Consider the following 26,148-nt stretch of genomic DNA (forward strand, 5'->3'; position numbering starts at 1 on the left):
CAAGCACCATGGTCTTGTAGCGGATGCGAGCTTCAACTGGAAGCCAGTGGAGAGAGCGGAGGAGCGGGGTATTATGTGTTTGCCCTAGTCCAACCCTGAACCAGGCCCCTCCCCCACACAAAGAGATGTGGGTTGGGTGAACAATGATGAGTGAGAAAGTTACAGAGGGTCAAAGATAATGCCAAGACATCGAATTTCCCGTTTTTGGAAATGGTGAGCGATTAGCATGTCTTGGGGGTATGATCTTTGACCCCCTGTACCTTTCACACATCATTATTCACAATTAATTCAGGATTATTGATAATCATGTTAGCATTATCCATAATCAAGTGTTTAGAAACATATTCTATTCTTATTTACAATAAAAATGACACAATACATTATTTACCATTCCTTTCTATTGGGCACAAAATAATCTGACACACAATCAAAAACTGCAAATCCAGCCAACATGTTTGTAGAGTCACAAGCTTGATGTGGTCATTGTGTGCTAGGAATATGGGACCAAATTCTAAACTTTTGACTACTTTATTTACAATAATCTTTAGAGGTGTCAATTTTGAACCTTACCTTTTTTTAGAAAAAAAAAGAGTATTACTTGTTAAACAAAATCTTTCTTTTAGTATAAAATAATATAATTTCCCATTTTTTTTATACAATATAGCTCAGTATTTTTATTATTTATTTTATATAGTCATTATTGCTCATCTTTATCATAGGTGGCAACATCAGTAAAGAGATAACATCAGGTCATAGCATGTCTCTTCATAAATTGTGTTCCATAGTAAGATCAGTTTAAAAAATAAAAAATAAACGAAATGTGGGACCCCAACCGCAGAAGTCATTGACCTCGTCATTTCCCCAGCTTTTTGTGCTGAATAAAACTAAAAACGATCAGAAAATAAACATAACCAAAACATTCTTTGGAATCCACAGTAGTTTGTGCGGGATCTCGTATTCACGCATCTCGGATGTTCTTTTCTGAAGACCCTAGGACTTCTTCATCTTGCCCGCATGGGCACTGCCATTTTCGTGGTGACTGGAACCGTTGCTTGTGCCATTACTGTTACCTTTCTTGTGGTGCTTGCCATTGGCGACCATGGTGGTCCCGTTGGCCTTGCCGTTGAGGCCAGGCTTGGAGTCCTGCTTAGGCAACCGCTTTCCCTTCACATATGCCTGGTACCAGAAGTTGGAGAAGAGCACGAAGAAGAAGGTACCATACATCCAGATGAGGTGGATGAACAGGGGGACCTGGTAGTCACAGCTGTCCATGAAGTAATACTGGGTGACGTGGAGGGACACCATCACAAACTGAACCTGTTGGTGGAATGAAGAGGAACAAATCGCATATGGAGAAGAATGTTCTGAAGTGGCACAGCTATTGCACTGATGAATAATGGTATCTCAGACTATTTTTTATACTACTTTAGTATATTGCATCTACAAAAGTTCTTTTTTTTTAAACTAGTACAGATCACCTTTTAGAGAAACAACAAAAAAATGCTGTATAAACAGCCACGAAGACCTGGCAAAAGCTTACTACTCATAGTACAAATTTATACTGGAAATGACAATGTCATAAACATCCATTCAAACTAAGAAAACATACCAGTTGGATGGCGGTCATGTACTTCTTCCACCAGAGGAACTTTTGGAAGCGTGGTCCAGCCGCAGACAGGCCGTAGTAAGAGTACATGATGACGTGGACGATGCAATTCACCATGGCATGGAAAGAGCCTATTCCCCCTGAGGTAAAACACACAGAACACTTCAAACCAACCCTGCCCATATTCTACTGGATCCACCAACAGCATACCTTTGTCTACTGCAAATAGAATTGTCTTCCCACCATTTTACAATACCAAATATTGTGGACTCACCGGGAGCTAAACTGACACCCCACCACCAGGTCCAGGGCATGAAAGAGTGGTGGAAGACGTGCAGGAAGGTGATTTGGCCATGTTTCTTCCTCAGAACGAAAAACACCTGACCCAACGAGAGAAACGTGTCAAATACAACTATGATGACCATTACGTGAACAGGTGGGAAAGACTGAAGAGATGCAAATCTGTAGGAAATAAAAGTCTTACCGTGTCCAAGAGCTCAATGAATTTGGAGAACAAGAATAACCAGGCCACTCGAACCATCTAGTGAGGGAACACAGCACACCATGCAAACGTGAGAAATTGGACAAAACAGCCTATTAATAGTAATCTAAAGATAGTATTGTCACAGTGGATCAGTAGGAATATCCTATGAATGTGTATCTTGTCTTGCATACATTCTTTCAAAGATGATGCATCTCATGACCATCACGGGGGAGGGGGGGACCATGTGTGAAGCAAAGACTCAGGACTTACTCTAAGGCCTTGGGGGCTGTCCGAGTAATCAACGGCGTCACATCTCCATGTGTATGTCGTGGCCCAGCCTGACATCATGAACTAAAAAGACAAGAGAACAAATTGAGACAAACAGATACTGTAGCTACCGGTAGTCAAACTAGATTGGAAAGAAGCCATACTGTTATTAACATAAGCAAGTGTATATTGACTATATGGGTCATCTTCTACATGTCAATCTCAAATCTTATTTACCTCCGTCAATCTAGGCAATGGTTCATTTAGCTAGTGTTCCAATTATCCAGCACACTCTGGCCAAGTATGGCAATAACCCATTCAGACAGAGCTGCCACATACCAAACACTAAATACACTGCTAGGGAAAAGACTGGCTCCAAGTCCTGTAGAGATGCCCCTCAAAAGAACCAATCAAGAACCCCGATCTTTGAGAGACAAGAGATTTGCATCATAGTGTTTCACCTCATAGACAATAAAGGCGTTCAATGCCACCATGGAGAAGTTGTAAGTGATCATGGCCTCCTTGAGTTGGAAGGGCTTGCGGTTGGCCATGAAGCGAGGCCCAGCAACCAGCACGAAGAAGATGTAGGTCAGCAAGATGGCCGACATGTTCACCGGACTCCCCATGAGTGGGTAACTCCATAGTCGCGGGTCTGAGAAACAAAACATGAGCTGTAAAATAAACTACAAAACAGGTTTATGACCACAAAAATATATATACTTGCTTACAGCTTTCACGGTATACAAAGCAGAGGTATAGTTAAGTAATTAACTAGGCATAAAAATACCTCACCTGTTCCCTTCAAGAGATACTCATAAACCCCCATGGCTCTAGCACCAATGTCCTGAAGCATTTTGACTAGCTTCCGCCTCTGGTATCACCACCCAATCACCTGTGGAAAATTGAATTAATTAGTCATGATGTCATTTTTATGGATTTTGCATTACCCGCTTTAAAAATATTGAAAAAAATATATTATATTGTATATAAATGTTTGTTTTTTAACTCAGTAGAGCTTTGAGATAAAAAATTACATGTATTATATATAAAAAATAAAATAATACGCTACTCCAAATCCCTTACATACTGACTAATGTGATATGCTATTGCAATATCTGTAGGTACTGTCTTTACAATATATTTTACCCAAACATCATTCATGGTATTAAACTGCCTGCATCATATTTAATAATCTAGTCACAGTTGTACATGACACAGAACATCACTTTACAGCTAGTATTTTATTTGGTTTCATGACATGAAAGAAGGAGACAGGAAATGTGCGTGTGCTACAGTTGATGATCCTTGTTCAGCAACAGTGTGTTCTGGTTCTGAACAAATATCACTGACCCAGCATACCACACTCTGCCCCCACATCCCAGCATGCCTTGCCCCTGTCCCGGCAGACATGGCCTGACAGCAGAGAGGAGGGGCTACAGGGGACAGACGAGCGTCTCCATCCCATAGCATTCGCCTCAGTTTGGGACTGCCAAGTATGGGAACCAGGCCAAAACACAGAACCACAGCAAAACACAAACGCTCTCTCTCTGCTCTCCCCGAATGACCCCAGCCGTGAGAGGGAGGAGGCAAAAGGCAATCATCTTTGAAGTTTGAATTTGTTCTAGACCAGTCTCATGAGATCCAGGTGTCGACAGAACTACCCTGACTGAAGAGAGAGATCAAACAGGCTTATTTACCAACATGTTACGTCTGGGAACAAACAGCATAACACAGGTGGGACGGTTTAACCTCAAGGTTTATAAAAGAACAATTGGACTGAAGACCGGTGTTCCACAGACTGGCACATTTACCTTAGGGTTATAAAGGACAATTGGACTGAAGACAGGTGTTCTACAGACTGGCACATTTACCTTAGGGTTATAAAGGACAATTGGACTGAAGACAGGTGTTCCACAGACTGGCACATTTACCTTAGGGTTATAAAGGACAATTGGACTGAAGACAGGTGTTCCACAGACTGGCACATTTACCTTAGGGTTATAAAGGACAATTGGACTGAACTCAGCGACCTGCAATTTATATCAACAACTGAACTACAAGTATCAATACTGGTATAAAATCTTCAAACTTCTAATCTCTCGACACATTGGCTGACTACAATGTGTATACAGTAACATAAAAAAGTGTACACAGGGGCTGAGCGCAGTCTTGACAAAACCCATCCGTATCAAATCTCAACTCCATATAGGGCATGTCGTCAATGTTATTGGTCAATAGCTGGGATGTGTGGGTGCGGTAGCATTCTTGCCCCACTATGGAGCAAGAGGGATCCATTGTTCAGAGAAAAGCTACACTGAGCTCTCCCTGCCGTAGGAGTAAAGTCTACCCTAAGCTAACACCATTGGAGGTAATGATCCAGCCTACTGGAATGTACAGGGGGGCAACAGCAAAAAGTATAGAAAAGTGTCTAACACAGAGCAAAAACGTATATTCTTCCTTAGAGCTGAACAGACAGTACACAATCAACATGGAATGACAATCAGTAACGTCTGAGCATACAGGGATCAGTATGGGAGACATTGTCAAGTGTACACATCGTTGAAATCGGAGGGACTCTTCATGATTACAACAATAGTTCAAGTGGGAAGTGTTCGCTCTCAGCTCCCATCCACTGGTATGCTCACGGAAAGAAGCCCTTTCAATTAACCAAACACTAGGCTGGAGGTCTTTCATACAGCAAGAATGTCAAGCAACACCTGATTTCCAAAGGGAATATTCAAGATAAATGCTTTGTGTACATGTCAATATTTAGTCCTTTATGCACTTTAACACCGTTTGAAACTTTGCCCAACATGATTTCGCTCATGTGGTGTGAACGATAACCTGTGACTTACATACACGTCAGAGTTGAATCGATGACAAAGAAAAGCTGGTCAACACTCGGTAAAGGGAGCTCTCACAGATAGCATCAATATTCTAAAGTATGTTGAATAGCAGGCCATTCCATCTATCTACTTTAGCATCTGTACTCAATGAGCCGAATGCAGTCTCTTGTTATTTTTATGTAACAGTGATTATGAACTTAAAAATCAGCAACCAGACATTTTCAGACCAACAGGGCTTTCTATAAGATGTATGGCCTTTAAATCATATAACCTGCACACATATCTGTATATAAAGTTAACTGGCATTATCTGTACTTCTCTTGAACTCCGGTAAAGGTCTGGAGTAGTTTACCAGCAACTAGCCACAACTCACATAAAGAAAATACTATAGTATGGTAAAAATACATTAGTATTAATTGTAGTGTTTTTGCAGACTTTACTGTAGTACTCACTAGTGTTTACTGTAGCATTTACAGTTAACTAGTCTAAATACTGTAGGAAAATAAAAAATATAATATATACTATAGTAATTAATGTACTGTAGTATTTACTGTAATGTCTTGGTGTTGCAGACTATAGTGTTTTTGTTCTATTATCTTTGTCATAGAAGTAGAGGCTTTCTCCTGAGGAAACCTACTAGAGAAATACTAAAGAGTTTTGTTCTATTATCTTTGTCATAGAAGTAGAGGCTTTCTCCTGAGGAAACCTACTAGAGAAATACTAAAGAGTTTTGTTCTATTATCTTTAACATAGAAGTAGAGGATTTCTCATGAGGAAAGCTACTAGAGAAATACTAAAGAGTTTTGTTCTATTATCTTTGACATAGAAGTAGAGGCTTTCTCCTGAGGAAACCTACTAGAGAAATACTAAAGAGCTATAATTTTCCATAACATGTAGGTAGCTACAGGGACTGGGGTCTGAAAGGATCATTCAGAGCTTCTGCTCTTTTCGGAACACAATATATGGTATGTAGGTTTCTCACTTATGGATGGCACAAATTGTGATATGGGGAGGGGAATGGGCAGTGTCTATGCAAATTAAAAACTGTACTATTTACTATAATTTTTTAAAAAGTGTGGTGTTTTTGCTGACACTACAGTAGCATTTACCAGTGTTTTTTTTGTGTGGATAAAACTGTAGTATTTACTACAGCATTCTACAACATGTAAGTACTACACATGATCGAGGGATACTACAGTGTGTAGTACAGTATTCTACAGTTTACTATAGAATTCTATAGTAAGTACTGTAGTATTCTATAGTAAAACGGTAGTATTGTTTCATCTGGGAAGGTATAGCAAATGCACATGTTCGAAGAGGCAAAGGAATATCCAGTTTGCGAGATCTAATCTAGCAGCTAAGATCACCTGCACATTTTGTTCACCTGGAACCTTCAAGGACACCGATAACAACCACACGGCAAGGGGGATATCAGGCTAAACCGCTATCGTCTTGACTCCATGTGTGATTATGAGAACATTCCTGAGAAATCGGAACATGTAGGCCTTTGAACTTAAATGCACATGCCATGTCACATTATGGATGCAATAGGTGAAAACCTCAAGGAAAAGCCTGCAACCAAGGCAGAGGTTGGCATTTACTAAACCACATGATGTGTTCCAAGCAGAAAAGCCAAGCTTCATGGGCGCCTACAAGTGATATAGGGCAAAGTTCATTGTATGCAGATTTACAGCGCACCGGCAGGGAGTTTCCTGGTTGTGGAGTGAGTGCTCACCTGTCGGTATGATTCTCATTTCCATGCTAATTTAGACCAGAGACGAAGAATTTCAGAAAGCTCTTACACAAATAGCTGTTGTTCCTTTGGAACCTGAAAACAAGGCGAGTCGGCAGGTGTGCCTCATATCTGTGGTGACAACACACATCTCAGTGCCTCTAACTCGGGCAGATTCAGACATCAATCGTCTGTCTTGATCAGAGGAGTAACACTTGCACATTAAGAGATCATGTGAACATTATGACAAATGTTAGATATCTATTGATAGTGATAATCTACTGGTCCTTAGTTTGAGTGTGGCATCGGAGAAGGTTGCGGTGTACCCATGCGAGGAAGATGAGAAAATGTACATTTTAATTTATTTTTTGAGTCCTCTTTGCGCTTTCCACTTGGAAACGAAAATAGAACAATGTTTTGGCATCTTGCCTAAATTTCTGACTCAAAGACCAAACCTTTAACTAGGCAAGTCAGTTAAGAACAAATTCTCATATACAATGACGGCCTACCGGTGAACAGTGGGTTAACTACCTTGTTCAGGGGCAGACCGACAGATTTTTACCTTGTCAGTTCAGGGATTGATCAGGGTAGCCTAGTGGTTAGAGCGTTGGACTAGTAACCGGAAGGTTGCAAGTTCAAACCCCCGAGCTGACAAGGTACAAATCTGTCGTTCTGCCCCTGAACAGGCAGTTAACCCACTGTTCCCAGGCCGTCATTGAAAATTAGAATTTGTTCTTAACTGACTTGCCTAGTTAAATAAAGGTCAAATAAATAAAATAAAAAACTGGCCCAACGCTCTAACCACTAGGCTCCCTGCCGCCCCTCCCCTCTAACCACTAGGCTCCCTGCCGCCACTACTTTAAGCCTATTCTGCCGTGCCCCTCTACTTTGACAAAAATATATTCAACATAACCCCCAAGACAACATTACCTAAAACGCCGTATCTGCTCAAAAGCAAGTGTGTATAACCCTGAACAGACATGTGATTTGTTAAAAATCTCACTGAAGAACTGGATTTTACTGAATGGAATTCACCACCAGAGATCTGAGTATTGCACACAGAGGGGCAGTTTGCATTGCCAATCTTTCTAGTCAAAAACCTGAACGCCTCTGTGTGAGTATGAGAATGTATAGTGTCAGGGGCTCGTCTTGTGGCTAAGAGGGACCTAACCAGACACAGGAGAACACAACACGATTCTTTCAATCCACATCCGAAGGCACCAAAGAAAGAGACAGACCAGCGAGGAGGAAATAAACCTGTACAATAGCCATAGTGGAGATATCCAAAGAACATCGGAGAGACTAGAGACACCCCATTCTTCTGTCAGAGACCAGAGAAGGTAGACAGGCCAATAACCTAATGAGAGGAATATTCAGGATATTTATTTTTACCCTTTTGGCTTCTTGTACACGTCTATAAATGTATCTAGACTAAAGCAAACAACCACAACTACGGATAGGAAAATCTCAGTCAGGACATTAATTCCAACCTTTAGCAACACCAAACCATCCAACAGAATCTAGTAGTTCAACTTGACTGAGCGGTACAGCAGCAGAGGACTGTGACACTGTTCATATTTGTTCGATTCACTTTAAAACAATGTGCGATAACAGTAGTCCTTCAGTTCTGATCTGACAGTGCCATCACTTCAATCTGGCAACCTCACTCTACGGAAATGTCTCAAGAGTCCAGACATACCAATCCCATGAGCTCCCTACAAACACTTTTAAACTCCACAGTCACATTGTAACAAAGCATTCTGACTGCTACTGTAAAGACTTCCAGGAGAATTTCCTCATGGTGTTGTGACTACTAAGTCAGCAATAATCGTTCCACTAGCACTGTGGTTGATCACAAGGTGACACTTCCCATCACCCTGACCAGAGTCAAAGTCCAAGCACTACACTAATCAAATCTAAGGTTATTTGTCACGTGCGCCGAATACAACAGGTAGACCTTATAGTGAAATGCTTACTTACAAGCTCTTACCAATAGTACAAAAAAAGGTATTAGGTGAACAATAGGTAAGTATAGACATAAAACAACAGTAAAAAGACAGGCTATATACAGTAGACAGGCTATATAAAGTAGACAGGCTATATACAGTAGTGAGGTTACATACAGACACCGGTTAGTCAGGCTGATTGAGGTAGTATGTACACGTAGATATGGTTAAAGTGACTATGCATATATGAAGAACAGAGCAGTAGCGGTTGGCAGGTGGTGGGTGGGACACAATGCAGATAGCCCGGTTAGCCAATGTGCGGGAGCACTGGTTGGTCGGGCCAATTGAGGTAGTATGTACATGAATGTATAGTTAAAGTGACTGTGCATATATGATAAACACTACCTCAATTCCATGAAAGAAACGCCATATAGGCATAGCTAACTGTAAAGCGGACAGACAGATGAAGCCAATTAAATGTAGCTCTTTTTGGTATTCCAGTCAACAGGGCTACACAGTTAACAGCCATAAACCAGGAGGGAGGAGACTGTCAGATCACCTCATCCCTCTCCGTTCCAGAATGGAGGGAGTGTATCTTTCCTCAAAACTATCAACCTATCGTGTGATGATCAGCCATCTCGAGACCTTGACCAGATACAATTCTCTGTGACTACACTATTGACATAGAAAACCCAGAACAGAATTGTGACGCTGGTAATAGGTGGGAATAAATCTTGGTTTAGGAATAACTTCAAATCGCCGACTAAGTGCCTCTTTTATAACTTGCAGGGAAGAGTAGCACAGTGGAAAGGGTGGGGAAAATGCATGTGTTATGGGAAGCCTGTCAATTAATCATAGTGATGAAAAAAGGAGCCTTGTTCAAAGGGTTAGAGTTCATGATGAACAAAACGACAGAGGGGAGGGGTAAAAAACGTCCGCAGGGAGAGAGGGAGGAGCCAATTAGAAAAAACACAGTGCAGCTTATGTTTAAAGGCCTAATGCAGACGTTTTTATTTCTATATACATTTATTTCTGGTTAACAATTATGTAACTTACTGTGATTGTTTTCAATTAAAATGGTCAAAAATAAACAAAAATAGATTATTAGCAAAGAACAATTTCTCAAGCAATCATTTTTCTAAGGCTGTCTGGGAGTGGTCTGGGTGGAGTGGGGGGGGAACTGAAAACTAGCGGTTATTGGCAGAGAGGTTTGAAACTCTTTCTTACTGGTCTATTAACTCAATTTACTCCATACCAACAAAACAGGCTGAAATGTATTTTTACTTACACTAAAAAAAGTGCATAATCATAATTTTCACAGTATTATTCCAACCTCAGTGTGGGAATATATATAAAAACACAGAAAAATCACGTTTTTGACTGTACTGGGCCTTTAACAGAAGTGTTGGCAGGGATGCTCTACCTACTGTACGCACACACACTGGGTTTTCAAAGTCAAAACAACATCTGTGTGTTTACCCCAGCTTGTTAAGACACATAATATAGGCATTCCCTGAAGAGATAACGTAAACACAAGACCTAAAAACCCACTTAGGGAAACAAACCCAAACCATTAGCTCAACAAACGTGCCAAAATTAGATAAAGGGGGAGAAGACGTTAGGGTTCGTTTCCTGGGTACTCCATCTGGTGCTAAGTGAGCAGACTTACCTCGTCTTTGATGTGGTTTATTTCTTGTTCACCTCAGAGCGGGCTAAAGGAGGCCAGTGTGGACACCAACACTAAAGAGCACAGCTAGCTTGCTTGCTCCTTTTGGAGAGAAGCGCCAGGATAGCAGTCAAGGGAGAGAGAAAGGGAGTGAAAGAGGAAGCAGGAGTGAGTGAGACAGAGAAAACGGATGAAGTGTGACTGGTACTGCTGTCCTCCCCACCCACCGTGACGCACACACACAGTGAATGAATAACGAGTTCAGAAAGAGAGAGAGAGAGAGAGAGAGAGAGAGAGAGAGAGAGAGAGGGAGAGAGGGAGGAGTGTATATGTGTCAGTGTAAATGCAAGCTGGGTGGTTAAGAGAGTGAAAACAAGAGGAAGCTGGCCTTGTATTTCAACCGGCAGTGTGAAAACCTCAGCTGTGACCACAACCCTGGTCTGACAGGAGTTGCCCCTTCCCCTCTTACCTCCATCCTCCCCCCTCTCTCAAAGCTAAATACAGCAGAATATGGCATCATCCTGCAGGTTTCTCTCCTAGGGGGTGGGCTGATTATATTATTCTCATACACAGCGGGGAGAAATCAGTGGAGACTGTTGTTGTGCCGCTAGTCTCTTTCCCCAGCCAACACCCCGAAAGCAAAGCTAACATCCATTTCACCCTCCATCTGGACTGGAAGTCAAAGTCATTACCAAAATGACACTTACAAAAACAATCATAGGGGCTTTCCAAAATGTAATTTAAAAATTGTATTGTTCATCAAACAACATGGAATACTTATTCTGGAGACTGAACACCAATGAGGAAAAGACCAGTTGGAACATAAAAAGTATAATTCTACGGTTTACTCAAGGCTGGTTGATAAATCTGATAGCATAGATAAGGCCATTATGGCTCCTACAGGAAGACAGTGACTTACTGGCAAATATGTAAGTATATTGTAAGTACGTTCTGCTTGCTCTCACGCATATGAAATCAGAGTCTGATCTCCCTACCAAGCCCAGTTTTAAAAGGAGGAACAGATATTGAGACAATCTTTAAAGCTATGTAGTTATGACGCTCATTCTCCCTCTAGAACAAACATGTGCAGCACACACACTCACGTACCTTTCCAGGCATAGGCCATACAGAACAGTCAGGTGGGAGTCGGACACACTCCACCCTTTAGTTGTATATTAACAGGTTAAGTAGCCTACAAATTCCTCTCTACTTTAAGCAAGCTCTCAGATCCTTTGTGATGTAAAATATTTGTCAAACAAGCCACCCCTAACTGAGAGCGAAGGACACTCGTCAAGTACTGCTCTAATATTTTATCTAACATCAATCTACTTAAATGAGGTACTTAGTCGTGACTAAAAGTGTGCATCACAACTGGCACCCTAGTCCAATCAACTGTTAATAGTTGTGTAGATGTACTTGTCTGACCTATCTGTGGACAGAGACGGGTTTACCTGTTGCGTTGTCCCAAGGGATTTGATTAGTTTAGGAGTTCTTAGGATCCGCATTAGCCAACGCCAACATCTAGTCTTACTGGGGTCCTACATTTTGTATAAATAAATATAAGACAAGTGTTTTTTGGTTTGTTTCCTTGAATTTGTTTTGGACCTGAAAAGACCCCTGGTGACATGTCTGGGGGGGGGGGGGGGGGTAAGTGTGTCAGTGCCGTGTGTAAGTTGACTATGCAAAACTATTTGGAATTTCTAACACGTTTCTTAGAAAAACTAAAAGTGAAGCAGTGAGTCTTTCCTCAACTCTTAGCCAAGATACTTCCTTGCATAGTATTAATATTAGCCATTTAATTACAAGATGTGCCGCTCTGTTCTGGGCCAGCTGCAGCTTAAATAGGTCTTTCTTTGCAGCACTTGACCATGTGACTGGACAATAATAAAGATAAGATAAAACTAGAGCCTGCAGGACTTGCTTTGTGGAGTGTGGTGTCAAAAAAGCAGAGCATTTCTATTATGGACAGACCTCTCCCCATCTTTACAACCATTGAATTTACACTACAGGACCAAAAGTATGTGTACACTGCTCGTTGAACATCTCATTCAAAAATCATGGTTGGTTGGTCCCCCCTTTGCTGCTATAACAGCCTCCACTCTTCTGTGAAGACTATCCACTAGTTGTTGGAACATTGCAGAGACTTGCTTCCATTCAGCCAGCATAGTGCGGTCTGGCACTGATGTTGGGCGATTAGGCCTGGCTTGCAGTCGGCGCTCAAATTCTTCCCAAAGGTGTTCGACGGGGTTGAGGTCAGGGCTCTGTGCAGGCCAGTCAAGTTCTTCCACACCGATCTCAACAAACCATTTCTCTATGGGCCTCGCTTTGTGTAAGGGGGCATTGTCATGCTGAAACAGGAAAGGGCCTTCCCAAACTGTTACCCCAAAGTCAGAAGCACAGAATCATCTAGAATGTCATTGTATGCTGTAGGGTTAAGATTTCCCTTAACTGGAACTAAGGGGCCTAGCCCGAACCATGAAAAACAGCCCCAGACCAATATTTATCCTCCACCAAACTTTACAGTTGGCACTATGCATTCAGACAGGCAGCGTTCTCCTGGCATCCGCCAAACCCAGATTCGTCTGTTGGACTGCCAGATAGTGAAGCACGATTTATCACTCCAAAGAACATGTTTCCACTACTTCAGAGTCCAATGGAGGCTAGCTTTAAACCACTCCAGCCGATGCTTGGCATTGCGCATGATGATCTTAGGCTGTGTGCGGCTGAACGGCCATGGAAACCCATTTCATGAAGTTCCCGACGAACAGTTCTTGTGCTGACGTTGCTTCCAGAGGAAGTTTAGAACTCAGTAGGGAGTGTTGCAACCGAGGACAGATGATTTTTACGCACTACGTGCTTCAGCACTTGGTGATCCCGTTCTGTGCTTGTGTGGCCTACCACTTCACGGCTGAGCCGGTGTTGCTCCTAGACTTTTCCCATTTCACAATAACAGCACTTACAGTTGACCGTGGCAGCTCTAGCAGAGCAGAAATTTGATGAACTTACTTGTTGGAAAAGTGGCATCCTATGACAGTGCCACATTGAAAGTATTCAGACACCTTCCCTTTTCACATTTTGTTACATTACAGCCTTATTCTAAAAAACGTTTTATCATCCGTCTACACACAATGTCCTCTAATCACAAAGCAAAAACAGGTTTAGAAATGTTTGCAAATGTATTTCAAATAAAAAAACTGAAATACCTTATTTACATAAGTATTCAGACCCTTTGCTATGAGACTCAAAATTCTGCTCAGGGACATCCTGCTTCCATTGATCATCCTTGAGATGTCCACCTGTGGTAAATTCAATTGATTGGACATGATTTGGAAAAGCACACACACCTGTCTATATAAAGTTTCACAGTTGACAGTGCATGTCAGAGCAAAAACCAAGCCATGAGATCGAAGGAATTCTCCGTGGAGGTCCGAGACCTGATTGTGTCGAGGCACCGTACTAAAACATTTCTGCAGCATTGAAGGTCCCCAAGAACACAGTGGCCTCCATCATTCTTAAATGGAGAACCTGATGGTCACAGAGCTCCAAAGTCCCTCTGTGGAGATGGGAGAACCTTGCAGAAGGACAACCACCTCTGCAGCACTCCACCAGTCAGGCCTTTATGGCAGAGTGGCCAGAAGGAAGCCACTCCTCAGTAAAAGGCACATGACAGCCCGCTTGGAGTTTGCCAAAAGGCACCTAAAGGACTCTCAGAGCAACAAGATTCTCTGGTCTGAGTACTTACTTAGATTAGAAACCAATAACTCTTTTGCCTGAATACCAAGCGTCACATCTGGAGGAAACCTGGCACCATGTCTTCGGTGAAGCATGGTGGTGGCAGCATCATGCTGTGGGGATGTTTTTCAGCGGCAGGGACTGGGAGACTAGGTAGGATCGAGGGAAAGATGAACAGAGCAAAGTACAGAGAGATCATTGATGAAAACCTGCTCCAGAGCGCTCAGGACCTTTAGACTGGGGCGAAGGTTCACCTTCCAATAGGACAAGGACCCTAAGCACACAGCCAAGACAACGCTGGAGTGGCCACTCAATGTTCTTGAGTGGCCCAGCCAGTACCCAAGCTTGAACCTGTTCGAACATCTCTGGAGAAATCTGAAAAAAGCTGTGCAGCGATGTTCCCCATCCAACATGACAGAGCTTGAGAGGATCTGCAGAGAACAATGGGAGAAATTTCCCAAATACAGGTGTGCCAATTTTGTAGCGTCATAACCAAGAAGACTCGAGACTGTAATCGCTGCCAAAGGTGCTTCAACAAAGTACTGAGTAAAGGGTCTGAATACCTATGTAAATATCAGTTGTTTTCTATTTTTAATACATTTGAAACATTTCTAAAAACCTGTTTTTGCTTTGACATTGTGTGTAGATTGATGAGGGAAAAAAACAATACATTTTAGAATAAGGCTGTAACGTAACAAAATGCGGAAAAAGTCAGGGGGTCAGAATACTTTCTAAATGCACTGTATGTTTTGACAATGAAAGTTTACAATTTAAGGTAACAAGTCATTTATTCCCCTCAACTTGATCAACAGCCACACCATTCATTACCAGATTCCACTGAGGTCTAAAACTTAGGGAAACAAATACAATGCTCTTAGTTTTCGAGATGTTCAGGACCATTTCATTACCAGTGGTGTAAAAGTACCACTTAAGTTGTTTTTTAGGGTATCTGTACTTTTACTATTTATATTTTTGACAACTTTAACTCCACTACATTCCTAAAGAAAATAATGTACCTTTTACTCCTTACATTTTCTCCGACACCCAAAAGTACTCGGTACATTTTGAACACTTAGCAGGACAGGAAAATTGTCTAATTCAAACACTTATCAAAAGAACATCCCTGGTCATCCTTACTGCCTCTGATCTGGCAAATTCACTAAACACAAATGCTTCATTTGTAAATTGTCTGACTGTTGAAGTGTGCCCCTGGCTATTCGTACCTGGGAGAAAAAAAATCTGCTTTGCTTAATATAAGGAATTTGAAATTATTATTTATACTTTAACTACTTAAGCATAATTTACTGGGTGACTTTCACTGGAGTCATTTTCTTTTAAAAAGGTATCTTTACTTTTATGCAAGTATAACAATTGGGTACTTTTTCCAATACTGTTTATTGCTAGCCACCCATTCCAAAACAGATTGCAACTCTTTGTTAAGGGTTTTCGTGACTTATTATTAGCTGTTGTTGGCTGATACTTATATGGTTGAATCATCAGCATACGTAAACACACATGCTTTGTTTAAATGCCAGTGGCAGGTCATTGGAAAAAAATAGAAAATAGTAGAGAGCCTAGAGAGCTGTCCTGTGGTACACCACACTTGACATGTTTGACATTAGAGAAGCTTCCATTAAAGAAAACCCTCTGAGTTCTATTAGATAGAACATTCTCTCTGCTACCGCACAGCAAGCAGTACCAGAGCGCCAAGTCTAGGACCAAAAGGGGGGAGGTCATTTGTTTTTACACTGCTGCTTTATCTATGCATAGTCATTTTAACCCTACCTACATGTACACATTACCTTGACTAACCTGTACCCCCGCACATTGGCTCAGTACCCTATGAATATAGCCTCGATACTGTATTGTATTACTTTTGTTAGTTTGGTAAATATTTTCTTAACTCTTTCTTGAATTGCATTGCTGGTTAAGGGCTTGTAAGTAAGTATTTCATGGTAAGGTCTACACCGGTTGTCGGTGTATTCGGTGCATGTGACAAAGTTTGATTCGATTCCACGATATGGCAGAGGTTGAAAAGTCACAAAAGTTTTCAACAACAGGTTATGGTCAATAATATCAAAGGCTGCACTGAAATATAACAGTACAGCTCCCACAATCTTCTTATTATCAATATATTTTAACCAATCATCAGTCATGTGTGTCAGTGCAGTACATGTGGAGTGCCCTTCTCTCTAAGCATGCTAAAAGTCTGTTGTTCCTTTGTTTACAGAGAAATAGCATTGTAATTGGTCAAAAGAAAATGCCAACAGTATACTAAGAACTGGCAGGTCTGCTGTTAGAACCAGTAAAGGCCGCTTTACCACTCTTGGGTAGCGGAATGACTTTGGCTTCCCTCCAGGCCTGAGGACAAATACTTTCCTCTATGCTCAGATAGGAATGGCTATAGAGTCAGCTACCTCAGTTGTCAATGCCAGGAGGTTTGTCATTATTGATCAATAACAATTTTTCCACCTCTTCCGCACTAACTTTACAAAATGTAAATTTAGAATGCTTTTCTTTAATTATTTGTTTTTGTATACATGAGTACGATGGCTCACTGTTCATTGTTGGCATTTTCAGCCTGTTTGCCCACTTAGGAATTATTTTTTTGTTATCAATCAATAATGACAAACCTCCTGGCATTGACAACGTAGATGGAAAGCTACTGAGGATGGAAGCTGACTCTATAGCCACTCCTATCTTTAATCTGAGCCTAGAGGAAAGTCTTTGTCCGCAGGCCTGGAGGGAAGCCAAAGTAATTCCGCTACCCAAGAGTGGTAAAGTGGCCTTTACTGGTTCTAACAGCAGGCCTATCAGCTTGCTGCCAGCTCTTAGCATACTGTTGGAAAAACTTGTTTAACCAATTACAATTACAACACCTCATCAACACTTGACATAACATCTTCTGTAAGCATTACAGAGATATGGCTCTGAATATATATACACAGTAATACCTCCCCATAAGCATTCCTGTCTCTTCTATAGATGTTATATCCTTTTATTGCTATATCATCAAATTAATTATCTAAGTGAGTCACAGAAATGGCTATTATATGAATCTTCTCATCTTATTTGGGCTCCCAAGTGGCACAGCGGTCTAAGGCACTGCATCTCAGTGCTAGAGGTATCACTACAGACCCTGGTTCGATTCCAGGCTGTGATTGGGAGTCCCATAGGGTGTCAAACAATTGGCCCAAGTCATCCGGGTTAGGGTTTGGCTGGGGTAGGCAGTCATTGTAAATAAGAATTTGTTCTTAACTGACTTGCCTAGTTAAATAAAGTTATTTTTTTAAACATCTGATGTTAGCAAGTTATTGACTTCATGAACCTTATTTCTAAGGTTACATATATTAATATGGGCTGTTTTCAGTCCTGTCCTGGGTAGCTTATCAGAAATAGACCATATGGAAGCGCCAACAAAGCCAGATAATTATGTTAGCATAATTGATCTCTTTCAGGCAGAGATTACACCTGGCATACCCCATTTTATCCACGGTATTAAAAAGACAGAGGTAAAGTTGGTTTTAAATTCACACATTCGCCAAAGGCCATTTTAAAATAGTAAAAATCAATATGGTGGACAGCCCCATCAAGATGGACAGTAAGGACAGCCCCATCAAGAGGATCCACCTGGTGATGTATTTTGGGAGTGGTAAGCAGCCTGAAACTCCTGAAACCTATAGCAGTAGCCATTACACGGATTGAGGGAGACAATGCCATCCTGTCTGATGTTCAGACTCTGCTTACAGATGTAAGAGAATAAATTCGTACTGCCCTGCCCACTTCACTGTTGCTCCAAGCAGAGGAAACTGCAGTTCTGAAATACATCAAAAAGACTTCTGACTGAAGCTCATACATGCCGCAGCGTGCATGTTGGATGCCACGTATGCTGGCAAGAATATCCTGTCTGGTGCAGAGATCAACAAGGCCTATGGTGTCATCACTACCGTGTCTCGCCACTTTGGCCTGGATGAGGGCAAGGTTCTTGGCAGTCTGGCAAAGTACACTTCCAAGCAAGGGCATCGGGATGCAGATGCAAAATGGCAGTGGTGCCAACATATCTCATCAGCTACCTGGTGGAAGGGACTTTGTGGATCTGAGGCTCTTTCCCCTGTTGCCTCCATCAGCCTCCAAATCCCACCAACATCAGCTGCCTCAGAGCGCAACTGGTCCTTGTTTGGGAACACACACACCCAAGCACTCAACAGACTGACCAATACAAGGGTTGAACAATTGGTGGCCAGCCGGGCAAATTTGAAGCTTTTTGAGCCTGACAACGAGCCATCCTCAACAAGGTTGGAAAGTGACAGTGAAGATGAGGCCTCAGAGTCTGATGTTCAAGAGCTGGACATTGAGGAGGTCCAGGGAGAAGAAATGGAAGCCTGAGAGGATGACAACCAAAGCTTTAGTTTCTAGACTATCATTTTACAGACGTATGTTGAAAACGTTTTTGGGAGATGTGATCCTTTCTTTTGTTGTTCAGTGAAGTCATCCCATGTGAAGAGTTATCTCCTTTAATTAAAGTAAAATTTGTAACTAAATGGTTGTTTTTTTTCTATTGGAAGGATTTAATCATTTGCAATTATGTCTTCTTATGGAAAGGTCAAATGGTTTGTTTGTATCCATATGATATGGTAAATATATCCAATGCAAAAAAACATCCACATTTATTATTAATATTATTTAGCATATTTCCCATATATTCCCATGGAAAGTTTCCACCTCTGAAAGTTCCCCAAAATGTGCAGCTCTACTTGATTGAAACACCTGATTGGCCTCTCATACCACAATGCTGTAAGTCAGTCAGCATAAACTGCAGCACTAACTCACCTCTGTTCCCTGCTGGCCTGGGGTGTAATCATAAATCCTAAACATTTTGCAACGGAAATCGTTTACTCAAAACGGAATACGTTTTGCAACAATACAAGAGTTTATATTGAATAAATTCAAGTATGTCCTTTCCCGATTTGTTCCGTTTGTTTGAGTCCCCAGTCTGTTGTCTTAACCTGCTTTAAAAGGAGACCACCATCATCCCAGTGCCCAAGAAAAAAAGATGACATGCACAAATGACTATCCCTAGTCATCATGAAATGCTTTGAGAGGCTGGTCATGGCCCACATCAAGGCCAGCACACTGGACCCACTCCAATATGCCTACCGCTCCAACAGATCCATGGAAAATGCCATTCCCATCACTATTCACGTGGCCCTAACACATCTGGACAAGAGGAACACCTATGTGAGAATGCTGTTCATTGACTACAGTTCAGAATTCAATACTATTGGTTGCTCCAAGCTCGACACCAAGCTCAGAGCCCTGGGTCTGGACACCACCCTCTGCAACTAGATCCTGGACTTCTTGACAGGCAGACCTCATGCTGTGAGGATTGGCAACATCTCCTCCACACTGACTCTTAACACAGGGGCGCCCCAGGGGTGAGTCCTCAGTCCTCTGCTGTACTCCCTGTTCACCCACGACTGGCTTTGCACGACACCAATTCCATCATCAAGTTTGCTGACGACATCCCGGTTGTAGGCGTGATAAACAACGACAAGTCAACCAATGGGAGGTAAGTGAACTGGCATGACAACCACTACCTCAAAATCAGCAAAACAAAGGAGTTGATTGTTGACTTCAGGAAGCAGAGGAGGGAACCACAAGCCACATCAACAGAACTGCAGTAGAGAGTCAGCAGAAGTTCCTCGGCATCCTCATCATCAGGGACTTGTCATGGACCAACAACACCACCACTCTTGTCAAGAGGGTGCAACAGCGCCTCTACTTCCTAAGGCGGCTGAAGAAAAGCGGCATTGCCGCCCCGGGCACTCTCCAAATACTACCACTGCACCGTCGAGAGAATCCTGACCGGTTGCACCACGGAATTGCTCTGTCCACGACCAGAAGGCCCTCCAGTGGGTGAAGACAGCCCAGTACATCACTGGGACCGTGCTTCCACCGATCCAGGACATCTACTGGAAACAGATGGTATCGGAACATGACGTCTGATAGAAACTGTCTGAGCCTGTTGGTATCTTCAAGCCATCAGAATGATTAACACTTGAACTGGACTGACCACTTGCTCTGATTCTCTGCACCTTAGCACACACACAAAACAACTGCTGCTCCCAGACTCTTATTACACTGCCCCCACATCCCCAGTTCCCCAATACACATGTAAATATTGGGACTATAAAAACTGTGCCTTTCTGTATTATACTTATGCTCAAATGTTTATTCAATTCTACTGAACCATTTACTTCATGTTCATACTCTTATTTTTTATTATTGCATTGTCAAGAAGGAAACTGCAAATAAGCATTTCGTTGGACGGTGTATACCATGCGTATCCCCTACATACGACTAATAAAATCTTAAAACTTGTTTGGTTTCTAGTGAATAGGCCTACGCCCCAGGTTTGTGTGAGTGAGGTTGCGTCAAGTGTCTGTATGTGTTCTAATTGTTACACAACAAGTAAGCACATGTCTCCTGATATTTCCACCCGTATGCTGTACTATGGTGCAACACTACCAAGGCCTTCCCCATTCCCTGAATGGAATGAGCTACAGGCTATGAAATATACAGTAAAATTACCAAGGCAACATGCTGATTTTTCACAAAAGAAGCAGTCCGTTCTGAAATTGAATAATATGGCTGAGCTATTTACGACATCGCACACCATTTAATCTCAGATGGCAAATTAAAGATCACTTAATGGCCTAATGTCAAAGTAAGTCCCATGTTCCACGACTTCTGTTATGTTGATGAAACTCGAGGCCTCAACTCCAAGTGGAGAAGAAAGGTACTGTCTGAAATTCTGGTATTATTAATACGGTACCCATCTTTCTTTTGGGATTGAAGCAATAACCTATAGTTTTGGCAAGTCGGTTAGAACATCTACTTTGTGCATGACACAAGTCATTTTTCCAACAATTGTTTACAGACAGATTATTTCACTGTATCACAATAACAGTGGGTCAGAAGTTTTATTACACTAAGTTGACTTTACCTTTAAACAGATTGGAAAATTCCAGAAAATTATGTAATGGATTTAGAAGCTTCTGATAAATGATGTCAATTAGCCTGAGTCAATTGGAGGTGTAACTGTGGATGTATTTCAAGGCCTACCTTCAAACTCAGTGCCTCTTCGTTTGACATCATGGGAAAAATCAAAAGAAATCAGCCAAATTGTAGACCACCACAAGTCTGGTTCATCCTTGGGAGCAATTTCCAAACGCCTGAATGTACCACGTTCATCTGTACAAACAATAGTATGCGAGTATAAACACCATGGGACCACGCAGCAGTAATACCGCTCAGGAAGGAGACGCATTCTGCCTCCTAGAGATGAACGTACTTTGGTGCGAAAAGTGCAACGCAATCCCAGAACAACAGCAAAGGACCTTGTGAAGATGCTGGAGGAAACAGGTACAAAAGTATCTAGAACCACAGTAAAATGAGTCTCGGCAGTATCAACATAACCTGAAAGGCTGCTCTGTAAGGAAGAAGCCACTGCTCCAAAACAACAATAAAAAAGCCAGACTACGGTTTGCAACTGCACATGTGGACAAAGATTCTACTTTTTGGAGAAATGTCCTCTGGTCTGATGAAACAAAAATAGAACAGTTTGGCCAAAATGACTATCATTATGTTTGGAGGAAAAAGGGGAGGCTTGCAAGCCGAAGAACACCATCCCAACCGTGAATAACCGGGGTGGCAGCATCATGTTGTGGTGTTGCTTGGCTGCAGGAGGGACTGGTGCACTTCACAAAATAGATGGCATCATGAGGTAGGAAAATTATGTGGGTATATTGAAGCAACATCTCAAGACATCAGTCAGGAAGTTAAAGCTTGGTCGCAAATGGGTCTTCCAAATGGACAATGACCCCAAGCATACTTCCAAAGTTGTGGCAAAATGGCTTAAGGACAACAAAGTCAAGGTATTGGAGTGGCCATCACAAAGCCCTGACCTCAATCCTATAGAAAATGTGGGTTCAGAACTGAAAAAGCATGTGCGAGCAAGGAGGCCTACAAACCTGACTCAGTTGCACCAGCTCTGTCAGGAGGAATGGGCCAAAATGAACTTCTTGTGGGAAGCTTGTGGAAGGCTACTCGAAACCTTTGACCTAAGGTTAAACAATTTATAGGCAATGCTACCAAATGAGTTTTTGTAAACATCTGACCCACTGGGAATGTGATGAAAGAAATAAAAGCTGAAAGAAATTCTCTACTATTATTCTGACATTTCACATTCTTAAAATAAAGTGGGGATCCTAACTGACCTAAGACATGGAATTTTACTTGGATTAAATGTCAGGAATTGTGAAAAACTGAGTTTAAATGTATTTGACTAAGGTGTATGTATACTTCTGACTTCAACTGTATGTATGTACAGTGGGGCAAAAAAGTATTTAGTCAGCCACCAATTGTGCAAGTTCCCCCACTTAAAAAGGTGAGAGAGGCCTGTAATATTCATCATAGGTACGCTTCAACTATGACAGACAAAATGAGAAAAAAAATCCAGAAAATCACATTGTAGGATTTTTTATGAATTTATTTGCAAATTATGGTGGAAAATAAGCATTTGGTCACCTACAAACAAGCAAGATTTCTGGCTCTCACAGACCTGTAACTTCTTCTTTAAGAGGCTCCTCTGTCCTCCACTCATTACATGTATTAATGGCACCCGTTTGAACTTGTTATCAGTATAAAAGACACCTGTCCACAATCTCAAACAGTCACACTCCAAACTCCACTATGGCTAAGACCAAAGAGCTGTCAAAGGACACCAGAAACAAAATTGTAGACCTGCACCAGGCTCATAAGACTGAATCTGCAATAGGTAAGCAGCTTGGTTTGAAGAAATCAACTGTGGGAGCAATTATTAGGAAATGGAAGACAGACCACTGATAATCTCCCTCGATCTGGGGCTCCACGCAAGATCTCACCCTGTGGGGTCAAAATTATCACAAGAACGGTGAGCAAAAATCCCAGAACCACACGGGGGGACCTAGTGAATGACCTGCAGAGAGCTGGGACCAAAGTAACAAAGCCTACCATCAGTAACACACTACGCCGCCAGGGACTCAAATCCTGCAGTGCCAGACGTGTCCCCCTGCTTAAGCCAGTACATGTCCAGGCCCGTCTGAAGTTTGCTAGAGAGCATTTGGATGATCCAGAAGAAGATTGGGAGAATGTCAAATGGTTAGATGAAACCAAAATATATGTTTTTGGTAAAAACTCACTCGTCGTGTTTGGAGGACAAAGAATGCTGAGTTGCATCCAAAGAACACCATACCTACTGTGAAGCATGGGGGTGGAAACATCATGCTTTGGGGCTGTTTTTCTGCAAAGGGACCAGGAGGACTGATCCGTGTAAAGGAAAGAATGTATGGGGCCATGTATCGTGAGATTTTGAGTGAAAACCTCCTTCCATCAGCAAGGGCACTGAAGATGAAACGTGGCTGGGTCTTTCAGCATGACAATGATCCCAAACACACCGCCCGGGCAACGAAGGAGTGGCTTCGCAAGAAGCATTTCAAGGTCCTGGAGTGGCCTAGCCAGTCTCCAGATCTCAACCGCATAGAAAATCTTTGGAGGGAGTTGAAAGTCCGTGTTGCCCAGCAACAGCCCCAAAACATCATTGCTCTAGAGGAGATCTGCATGGAGGAATGGGCCAAAATACCAGCAAGTGTGTGAAAACCTTGTGAAGACTTACAGAAAACGTTTGACCTCGGTCATTGCACATGTGACAGACGTGACAGTCTGGAGACGCCGTGGAGAACGTTCTGCTGCCTGCAACATCCTCCAGCATGATCGGTTTGGCGGTGGGGTGGCATTTCTTTGGGGGGCCGCACAGCCCTCCATGTGCTCGCCAGAGGTAGCCTGACTGCCATTAGGTACCGAGATGAGATCCTCAGACCCCTTGTGAGACCATATGCTGGTGCGGTTGGCCCTGGGTTCCTCCTAATGCAAGACAATGCTAGACCTCATGTGGCTGGAGTGTGTTAGCAGTTCCTGCAAGAGGAAGACATTGATGCTATGGACTGGCCCGCCCGTTCCCCAGACCTGAATCCAATTGAGCACATCTGGGACATCATGTCTCGCTCCATCCACCAACCAGGAGATGGCGGATGCTTTAGTCCAGGTCTGGGAGGAGATCCCTCAGGAGACCATCCGCCACCTCATCAGGAGCATGCCCAGGCGTTGTAGGGAGGTCATACAGGCACGTGGAGGACACACACACTACTGAGCCTCATTTTGACTTGTTTTAAGGACATTACATCAAAGTTGGATCAGCCTGTAGTGTGGTTTTCCACTTTAAATTTTGAGTGGGACTCCAAATCCAGACCTCCATGGGTTGATACATTTGATTTCCATTGATAATTTGTGTGATTTTGTTGTCAGCACATTCAACTATGTAAAGAAAAAAGTATTTAATAAGAATATTTCATTCATTCAGATCTAGGATGTGTTATTTTAGTGTTCCCTTTACTGTTTGAGCAGTGTATATATATATATATATATGGCATTTATTTTGTTTGATTTAGGCATATTTGTTTAATTTCTATGGTGGAGGGGGAGGGGCTTCACCATGACGGTTTAACATTCTAGTCTTTCAACTCCTAGTAACGGATATTGTAAATCACAAATACCAGTATACTGTTAAGGTTATTATTGCACTATCACTCCCCTCTAGTTATGTAAATTACATGTATTGACTAATAACAGTGACAGAATGATCTACTTACTATGTTGATACCAAAAATTGGTGTTTCCAGACCAAGGACAACCAATCATGTCCCAGCACAGTGTCTCCACTGTGAGTCACCAGCTTATTTTAACTTAACTTCAGCACCAACCATTTTATTTGAGAGGAAAGGGAAGTTGAATCCAGGAAGTGGTTAAATAACACCCCCAGCATGGTTCTGTATGAACTCGTTCCATACACAAGGTTGTTTCGAAAAGTGGAACAAGTTCAATGTCACCACTCATTGAAATGAATGTTATATTCTGTTATTTTATGATTGTGCAATGGATCAGAAGCTCTTTTTAAAAGCACATTTGTGTACATAAACAAAAATAAGCAACCCTTCTTTAACCCTATGCATACCTCCGCACTAAAAATAACATACCTTGAAATAAAATATTCACTTTTAAAAAGTACATTTCCATCTCTCCTTCACTGGAATGACGCTGTGTAAACCACCAAAATGTGTAAACCACCAAAATGTTTACTCAACATTGCATTACCTTATCTAACTACTCCATCTATTGAATGAATCTTTGTCATACTAAAACCTTTGTGAAAACATCACATATTTGACTACTGGGGGGGACAGACAATCATTCAGCAAGCCAGCGGGATGGCACACTTGCTCTACAGAGAGAAGTGTCAGTCAGTAGTTTTCCAAGGTTGTGTAGGAGTAGAGCCCCTGGTGACAGCTCTGTCAGTTTGGTCACGTACCTCAAACTAGGCTATTCCTGGCATTTGCCTTAAGATAATAACCAAGAGGTAGTACTGATTATTACTCCAACAGCGTCATTCCAAAAACACCCTTCCACAATTATTACTGAAGTATATCTTATCAGAACTGGTTTCAACATAGGATAACATTACCTGCTTCAGATGACATTTGAAAAAGTGCTCATTAAAGAATTATAACTGTTCCAAACAATCAGATTCATATGAAACCTGCCTCGAGGATGTTTACTACCCTCTAAAGGTGGGAACAGGGAGGAGGGGTAGAGGGTTTGAGTCACTGGTCAGGATAAATATTTGCAGGTATTTCTCCCTCATCACAACACTAAAACATGTCAATCATTCCTTACAAATGTCATGATTATACCTTTTGGTATCAAAGTGGGACTG

The 26,148-nt window shown here is 42.0% G+C and overlaps 1 protein-coding gene and 1 non-coding gene across 3 annotated transcripts in view; both read right to left on the bottom strand.

Annotated features, from left to right (window-relative positions):
- Positions 1-380: 380 nt before the first annotated feature.
- Positions 381-26,148, bottom strand: part of elovl1b (ELOVL fatty acid elongase 1b) — a 29,173-nt gene continuing 3,405 nt past the window's right edge. Inside the window, exons 1-8 of one of the 2 annotated variants that reach the window (XM_029633638.2) lie at positions 10,551-10,759; positions 3,150-3,249; positions 2,819-3,009; positions 2,361-2,441; positions 2,091-2,147; positions 1,881-1,986; positions 1,610-1,746; positions 381-1,317 (exon numbers count right to left, since the gene is read on the bottom strand). In XM_029633638.2, coding sequence (XP_029489498.2) covers positions 991-1,317; positions 1,610-1,746; positions 1,881-1,986; positions 2,091-2,147; positions 2,361-2,441; positions 2,819-3,009; positions 3,150-3,210 — 960 coding nt within the window. In that variant the 5' untranslated portion in view covers positions 3,211-3,249; positions 10,551-10,759 and the 3' untranslated portion in view covers positions 381-990. Of the gene's footprint in view, positions 1,318-1,609; positions 1,747-1,880; positions 1,987-2,090; positions 2,148-2,360; positions 2,442-2,818; positions 3,010-3,149; positions 3,250-10,550; positions 10,760-26,148 lie in introns of those variants that run through there. The other variant, XM_029633637.2, reaches the window with a different exon arrangement.
- LOC115109827 (U7 small nuclear RNA) lies at positions 6,034-6,088 on the bottom strand. Its single transcript, XR_003860569.1, has one exon. It is a non-coding gene; the product is annotated as a U7 small nuclear RNA (small nuclear RNA).

The sequence above is a fragment of the Oncorhynchus nerka genome, linkage group LG25 (assembly GCF_034236695.1).
Source record: "Oncorhynchus nerka isolate Pitt River linkage group LG25, Oner_Uvic_2.0, whole genome shotgun sequence".
NCBI lineage: Eukaryota > Metazoa > Chordata > Actinopteri > Salmoniformes > Salmonidae > Oncorhynchus > Oncorhynchus nerka.